At 58.6% G+C, this 8,201-nt stretch overlaps 1 protein-coding gene across 1 annotated transcript in view; it reads right to left on the bottom strand.

Moving 5' to 3' along the window:
* ZAN (zonadhesin) overlaps positions 1-8,201 on the bottom strand; it is a 36,673-nt gene that overhangs the window by 1,073 nt on the left and 27,399 nt on the right. Inside the window, 11 exon segments of the mRNA XM_007468897.1 lie at positions 2,748-2,785; positions 2,889-2,988; positions 3,841-3,981; positions 4,490-4,628; positions 4,728-4,927; positions 5,371-5,510; positions 5,769-5,939; positions 6,245-6,419; positions 6,608-6,737; positions 7,246-7,493; positions 7,832-7,973. Of these exon segments, the coding sequence (XP_007468959.1) occupies positions 2,748-2,785; positions 2,889-2,988; positions 3,841-3,981; positions 4,490-4,628; positions 4,728-4,927; positions 5,371-5,510; positions 5,769-5,939; positions 6,245-6,419; positions 6,608-6,737; positions 7,246-7,493; positions 7,832-7,973 (1,624 nt within the window).

Consider the following 8,201-nt stretch of genomic DNA (forward strand, 5'->3'; position numbering starts at 1 on the left):
TATTTAAGGTTTTTGAGTTTTTTTTTTTGTTTTCGGTCTTATTTTTCCCCCCCCCCCCCTTTTTTTTTTATACCGTCCTTGTAACTTTTTGTGTTAGAGGGCACCTGTTTATCGCCTCCTTTGCCCAAGTTGAAACAGGGACCCATCGTTGTGTTTCCAGAACAGTGCCTTGGTCACGCCACAACCCCAGACATTTCCCTGCCCCCCCAAGTACCCCTAAGCTGTGTCCATGAGGGGGTGTGGGGGGCAGTGGTGTTAGAAACAAGAGACAGACACTGGTGCTTGGAGGGGTTCTTAAATTATATTTAAAACAACTGTTTTGTATAAATAAAAGAAAATGGAAAGTGTCCTGGCTCTGGGGATGATTGGGAGTGGGGTGGGTGGGGGAATAGACTTCTGTGGAGGGTGGGGACTGGTGTGAAGGAGCTTTTGAGCCAGGCTGAGAGGGGTCGGAGGTCTGGAGACGGGGCTGGGTGCTTGGTTCCCAGCCCCACGGTGTGTTTGAGGTGGTATGGTGGGGGCAGTGGAAGATGAGTCATCGGCAGCTGCTTCTAACAGCTCCAGATGGCTCTGCCAATAGCCTGGGGCACCTCCGGGATGGGGTTGCCCTCCCTCCCCTGCCCTGGTTCCCTAGCCCTGGCAGGGGGCTTTGTGAGGCAGGGGAGGCCTTGAGCTCAGAGCCTGGCCCTACAGCCCCCTGAAGGGGGGAGGGGGGAATCTGGGGTGGAGGTCCAGTCACATGAAAGAGACAGATGTGGGCCAGATGTTGACAGCTGGGGTTGGTTTAGAGGCAATGTGGGGGGAGTGTCTGCATCGGCTGTGGAGGAGGGGCAGAGGCTGGAGTGGAGGATGTGGACCCCCCACAAGTACACACACACACACACACACACACACACACACACACACACGTGTACAGACGCTGCGCTGGGTTGGGAGGACAATTCCCCCTTTCAAGATGCTGCCCAGGCAGGTTCTCCCAGCCTCTTGGGAAGGGAGGGGAAACCACCTGAGTATCTTCCCCTAACTTCTCCCTCCCAAACAGGAAGATGAGATGAGGATGGGGGTCAATCCCCCAAAGTCTTTCTCAGCATCTTTGGTTTCCCAGCCTGCCCGCCCCAGGGGACAACTGCAGGGGCAGGCCTGGACCAGGTCAGGTTTGTCAAGCTGGTGCAGCCCCGCCATTTCTGCATCTCAGCTTACCCCTGTTGTCGTGTTGGGCTCAGTACAGGACCCCTAATCACAGTCTCTGCCTCTCCCAGCCCAGGAAGCCTCCGGCAGGGATCCTGTCCCCGATTTCCTGCCTCTACAACTGCCTTCGGGAGTATTATACTCTGGAATCCTCTGTCCCCTCCCTTGATGACATGGCCCAGGTGTTGTACCCCTAAAAGGGGGCGGGTGGGAGTCCGTCCTGCCGATGACAGCGGGGGTCTGGGTCCCCCTACTTCCGGAAGGAGGAAGTCTATCTCGAGGATGCTGGTCCAGGCCACCTCCTTCGCTGCCAACCAGACATCCAGGCTAGATAAGGAGACCTTAGCTGGGTGAGGGGAGGGACCGAGATCAAGGGGGCAGGATATAGATGAAGAACAGAGAGGCAAAGGATCAAAGAGCAGGAGAAGGGAGCTCAGTGGGGGCAGGCATGCCGCTGGGAGCCCCGTGATGCCCAGGTTAAAGCACGGCCAGTCCAGTTCCAGAATGCCTGAGCCTTCCTGTCGCAAGCTCCAGAGTGTGAGCTGCTCCCCCCAGCTAAGGGGCTGGGTGGCCTGGCCAGGGGCACCCCTCCCTTGGAGCCCTTTCCCCAACCAACTTGGGTCTTGCTTCCTTACATGAAGGTGGCTTCTGGGGTCATTTGGAGGACAAGCACAGAATAAGGATTCCTTTCTAGAACCCAGGGTCCTGCCTGTTTTGGCATCCCCTGTCCTTGGGGGGTCCCACATCCTGAGCACCCCCAGTTGACAACCTTCTTTTTCTTAGAGTCCAAGCAGGATGTCCCACCACTTCCCCCAGGACCTGCCCGGTGAGAGGCACGAGGCACAGGGGTCAGGGTGGGAGTGTTTGCACTTTGGCCTTTGGTGGAGGTGAGCTGCTCACTCCTAATAGGTTGGAGCTCCAAACTCCTCCCAAGCCGGCCCTCAGACTCCACCCTCAGTTACCATAGGAAACCCAAGGCCCTTTTGGTCACAGGCAGGCCGGTTCACCCTTTGGAAAAAGCCACATCCCCAGTCCTTAGCCTCTGCCCAGCGCCTTAGTCTCATTGTTAGAAATGTAAAACCTCAGGATCACCTTTCACTACCTGCCGGTGGGGAGCTCTGAAGCCAAGTCCGCCAAGAACAAGGATTCCTGGCATGAAGTCTTTTCTCCTGTATCCCCGAAGCCGGAGGGCGGGTGGCCCACCCTCACGTGGCTTTGTCTAAGGGACAGACAGCCCCTCACCTCCTCAGACCTCTGTTCCCCTCCCCTCTGGACGCTCTGTGGAGCCCCCAGCCCTAGACCCTCACACCCCGTCTCCCTCTTACTTCTCCCCTCAAGACCCCCCTCACAGAGCCTTTCTCCACCAGAATCACATACAAATTCACATCTCAAAAATAAATAATTTTATGTCTCCTTCTGTGGACAACTCAAAACTGAGCGACTTTGAAGGCATGCTCTGGAGCAAAATCTGAGGAGAAAGTGAGAAAACCTTGTATTAGAAGCAGACTCGACTTCCCGGAGCCAAAGCTGTGGACGGTGGGGCTGGTGCTCACCGGTACCTGGCAGCTCGTCTCTGGTCTGGCTCTGCATTTTCTCCCTAGAGGGCGTGGGGAACAGACACCAGCTTGAAGGTCGGCGCCCACTCCCCGTGTTTGCTCCCCTACCAGCCGCCCCTCCTCTTCCCCTTTCCTGAAACTCACCTCCTTCTCTTCCTGGAAATGCATTCTCTGGTCACTGCTGACACTACGACCAGCACAGGCACCAGCAATCCCAACAGGATGACCACAAAGTTGGAGGCTTCTGGGGCGTGGAGAAGAGAAATAGGGATGTGGGATAGGAAGGGGTGGGAGAGACACTCCCTTTCAGTCCTCGGCTGCCACCCTGGAGGGACTGCATCCCCTACATCCCTGGTGGCTGGTTCTGCCTCTAGGAGGCCGCTGCTCCCAGGGGTTTCAAGGCCTTGGCGCTGCCCTCCTGCTTCTGGACACACAACTCCCATGAACCTTCTAAGGGGATGTTTATCCAGTTGGTCCCCTAGAGTCCAGGGTATTATGTCGGTCCGTGCTTCTCAAAGAGTAGCCCAGGCATCACTTCCATCGGTCACCTGGGAGCTTGTGAAAAATGCAGATCTCTGGGGCCCCCTCCAGACCTACTGAATCCAAATCTCTGGGGAGGAGTCCTGGAATGAACAAGGTAAACAAGACAGCCCTGCTCCACTCCGATCTTAGGCACGAGGATAAAGTTGGAGAACTGCTGGCCCAGAGGCTCACAGAAATTACAGTTTGGGATGGAGAATACCAGTAAAAGGTACTGGAGGCTCAGAGGCACACAAGAGAGGGGAATAACAGCAGGGTGAGGCATACAGATCTCAGAAGTGGGGAGCTCAGGATCAGAGAGAAGATTCCAGAGTGTGTGGGTAGGAGATGGGCAAAGGGACTCTGAGATCCTTGAAGGACACTGATCTGGCTAATCTGTAGCGATCATATTGTAATATTATATATTTCATATAGTAATATATGACATTGATACTATAGTATATTATACATCTATAATAGATATTCTAGGTTAACATTATATATATGGGGTAATTCTGTGGCCATTGTTTGTGGGGAAGGGGCTGTGAGGATACAGGGCCTGGGATGAAGTTCTTGCCTGGTTTTTTGGGGAGTGGCACATCCTGAGGCTCCGTGCAGAGGTGTCCCCCGTAACCAAGCTCACACTCACAGGTGAAGTGGGTTCCCTGCTCCTGGCACCGACCATCATTCTGACAGGGGTTCTGTAAGCACGGACTGTCTGCAAGGATGGAAGGGGTTGGGAGGGGGGTTCTGAGAGGACACCCAGCGCCAGGGAGAGGGGCCTGGGGGCTGGGACACCAGGGAAGAAAGCAGCAGCTGACAGAGACTCGCCAGGGTCCGCTGGCCGGGTTTCCAGTCCTGGCTCTACACCCGCCGAGCTCTGGGGAAACTGCTTACCCTCTCTGAACTCCATTTTCTTTACCTATAAAGTGGGGATGCTGTGCTTACCCCCAAGTGGTGAGTAAGGACTAAAGGAGATCCTGGGAAGCTAACGCTGGGCAAAGGGCCCAGCACAGTGCCCGGCAGAGAGCAGAGGCTCAGAGAAGGCAGGGCCTGTGCCTTTGCCCCTCCCGAAAAAGACAGAGTGGGATCGCATGGCACGAACTTCCTGACACTGATGAGATGGCGTCCCAGGCACAGGACTGGGAGGGATGCTCCTCGGTCCAGGGACACCTCCACCCTCACCCCCACCCCCAGCCCGCTACAAAGGGCCGGTCCAGGCTCACCTCGGAAGCAGCCACGAGTGAGGTTCCCCAGGGTGCAGATCTCCCCAGGGCTACAGCTGAGGGGCTCACACAGCAGGACCCCCGAGCTGGCACAGGTGCAGCACTGGGAGCAATCCTCGGTCACGAAGCTGTCACCCTGCTGGAGAGGGAGAAGGGGCGGGAGGTGGGGTTCTGGTTCACCTCCAGAGTCTGGCTCTCCTTGTCTGCTCTCCCGAGGCCTCCCACTTCCAGCCCAGACCTGGTAGTAGATGCCATTGTTGGTGCAGCCACAGTGGGCCAGGGGGAGGCTCTGGGCACCACTGTAGATGTAGCCTGGGAGGCTGGCACAGCCCTCCACACAGGGGCCCTTGCAGTCTCTGGGAGCTGCCAGGGTGGCACAGGAGGCTGGGCAGGGTGTCATACAGCTCTGATAGACGGTATTGGCTGGACACGGCAAGGCTGAGGGGACAGAGGGGACAGAGTCATAGTCAGAAGGTGGCTGCACTGGGGCTGGCCCCCCACGTATGGGCAACGAGGTCACCCAACAGAGCCCAGAGCTTGGTAGAGGCAGGGGAGCCAGAAGAGTGGACCAGCTTTACGTGTCTTTTCGTCTGTGACACCAGCGCATGAGGTGGAGCGAGGATGGGCACCGGCGAGGAGGAGCAGGACAGGGTGACGGGGTGACGGGGTGATGGGGTGCCGGGGCTGAGGCTTCGGGTGAGGGCACAGAAGGAGTTAGCTCGGGAGGGCGTTGACAAGGGGAAAGTTCAGGGCTGGGGGAAGCAAGGCAGGAAGCCAAGGTGCGGGTACCAGTGGGAGCTCAGAGCGGAGCAGAGGGCGGAAATGGCCAGGGGTGGGGGACGAGGTCAGGAGCCCGCTGCTGGGGAAGGTCAGGGCCTCACCGCAACGGGTGTGGTCCCGCCAGCTGACCAGGGTGGCGCCCGCCTCCTGGCAGATGATGGCGTACCCGCTGAGGATCTGGCAACGCCGCTCGTCCTGCTCTTTGGGGTCCCGGGCGGCACACAGATCAGACACACAGTGCCTGGGGGGATGGCAGGGACAGTTGGGTGCTGTCAGAGATGGGGAGGCAAGGAGACCCAGCCCCACAGAAGAGGCCCTGGAAGCCCCACCAGACAGTGTGCATGTGTGCGTGTGCGTGTGTGCGTGCGTGCGTGCGTGTGTGTGTGTGTGTGTGAGACAAGGCCACAGAGAGAACTGTGCCCAACAGAGAGCCGATCAGAGAACAGGACCCAGGACCTGGAGAAAGGGCATTCCCACGTGTCCTGGGTCCCCGACTCACTCCAGGAAGGGCTCCGGGGCCACAGGCTGGTGGCAGGCAGCGAAGGGGCCCCGGGGGTCCACCAGCACCCTACACGCCCATGTGTGCTCGATGAGCTCCAGCTGCTCCGGGCTGCATTCTGACACGTGAAAGCCTGACGCCTCTTCTTTCACTTGCTCCTCTTGTACCTCCCTGGAGCAGAGATAGTGAAGGGCCAGGTGAGGCCCACCATGACTGTGAACTTAGGAGGAACTGGGAGGGGGGACGGGAGGGGAGGGCTCGGGCACAGACCGGGATCCACAGGGCAGGTGCCCCACAGAGGGAGGGGAAAAAAACGATGGAATTAGGAGAATCAGGCCAGTCTGAACCCTTGAACTCGGGGTTCCTCCTCTGCTGAGGATATGGGGGTGAGCAGGGTGTAAACGGATACTACGGTGCCGCTCACCGGCCCTCCACCCCGGGCTGGGCCTCCCTGCTCAGAGCCCCAGCCCTGTCACCTTGAGAAGCGGGGGAGGCCGCCCTTGGTCTTCTTAACCTCCCAGCTGTTGCCAAAGACAAGGAGGTTCTGGGTGAGGGCACCGTTGGGCAGCATAAAATCATTCCTCTTGTTCTGGTCGTAGTTGCCACACAGGCCGCGCACAAGCCTCCGGTACGTGATGGGCAGGGAGATCACTGCAGGAGGAAGGGGGCCCAGAATCGAAACTCCCCACCTCGTCACTTCCCACCCCTCCTGGGTCCTCCCCTGGAGCTCGGGGGCCCCACTCCCAGGCAGAGGTCCTTTCGTTCGGCCCAAGACGTGGTTTTCCCTACCCCCATCCTTGGAATGTCCTTTCAGCCCTCCGGTCCCCAGGCTCAGGTACCTGCATTGTTCTTTCCATTGAAGCTGATGACCAGCTCAAAGTCTGTGATCAGATATAGGTGATGGCCTCGCATGGTGACCCGCAGCTGGTCGTTGGGCTCATAGGGGATGGTCATCTTCTGACCGTTGACCTGGAGAAGGCAGACGGGAGTGGCACGGAGGCCTGAATCAAGGTGACCCTCTGCCGCTTTGGCCTCTGTCTCTCTACACATCTTGGTACCTCTCGGTGCCGTCATTCCGGGGAACAAGATACCGCTGGAAGCTTTGCTACCCCGAGTGGCAAAGGCCTCCCTGAGGTCCGCTCCTATTGCAGCCTCAGCCCCTTCCTGGCAAAGAAACTGGCAGGTGGGCGCCCTGGTACTTCTTGAGCGCAGCTCCACCCTCACGCGGCATGAGTTTCCCTTCTCTCGCTCCCCCTGCCTCTCTCCCACCTTGTGTGTAATCCCACTGCCCTCCTCTGCGCGCCCCCCCGCAACCCCCGCAAGGAGGTGAGTGTGGCACTGATTCTGATTTCCAAAACCAGGCAGCCTCTGCTGGGACCTTCCCAGGGAACACAGAGTCCTAGCTTCACCTGCTCCAGGTGGCCTCCCATGGCCCAACCTGCCTCTCCAGACCCTCCCGGCCTGGCCTGGCTCTTACTACAAGTCCCAGTTCCGTCTGGAGCTGGACTGTGTAGCCGTAGACCGTCACGATGATTTCGTGCAGGAAGATGGGGTTGAAGGACGGATACACCTTGTTGCGGCCCTCCACGACCAAGGGCTCCACCCCATCAGGGAGCACGTCCAAGGTCTTGATCAGAAAGTAGGTCATGCGGCCCTGGAAGCGGTAGCTGAGGCCATCAAATGTGCGGTAACTGGGGTCCCCATAAACTGTGCATTGCTCCGACTCTGAAAAGAAGGGCCGACGCTGGGAAGGCACCCTGAGCGATGTAACTGCCCCAGAGCCCCTCACCTGCCTGGGGCCTCCTGCCACCTTCCTTCTTAGCCCTGGGCTCCCCGTGGACTTGACCTTCCACTTTTTCCCTCTCCCAGCTTCAGAGGATCTCCTTGTCTGGTTCCCTCTTTTTGCCCTTAAGACAGCAGATCCCAGAGAGGATCATGCAGGCGACCAGGGAGCTGGTAAGAGCCTGAGAGCCTAGGCCCACCCCTGCCCGTGCCGGGTCCCTCCCTCTCCAGAGCCCCCAGCCCAGGCCCCTCTGGCTCCACCTCCCCGAGGGCCCCCTTACTCTCGGGTGTGCAGTAGTCTTTGCCGTCCTCCTTGGGCTGGCACTGGGAGCCCGAGGGGCAGGTGAAGGGCCAGCACTGAACGGCGCCCGCTCTGCAGGCACACCTCTTGGAGCAGCCTCCGGAGAACCAGGACTTACCCGCCTGCAGACGCCGCAGGAAGAACAGGGAGTGAGAAGGGAAGGGCCAGCTCTCTTTCCTCAACAACTTCAGCCTAAGCCTACAGTCTGATGACTCACTTGGCACGGGCCAGAGGCAGTCCCAGCGCCACCTGCACCCTTATGGACCTGTACCGCCCCCTAGAGGCACTGTGCTCGGTGTGTCTCACACAGGCTGCTCAGGAGGTACTGCTGGACCCATCTTACAGATGAG

The sequence above is a fragment of the Lipotes vexillifer genome, unplaced genomic scaffold, assembly GCF_000442215.2.
Source record: "Lipotes vexillifer unplaced genomic scaffold, Lipotes_vexillifer_v1.1 scaffold12, whole genome shotgun sequence".
NCBI lineage: Eukaryota > Metazoa > Chordata > Mammalia > Artiodactyla > Lipotidae > Lipotes > Lipotes vexillifer.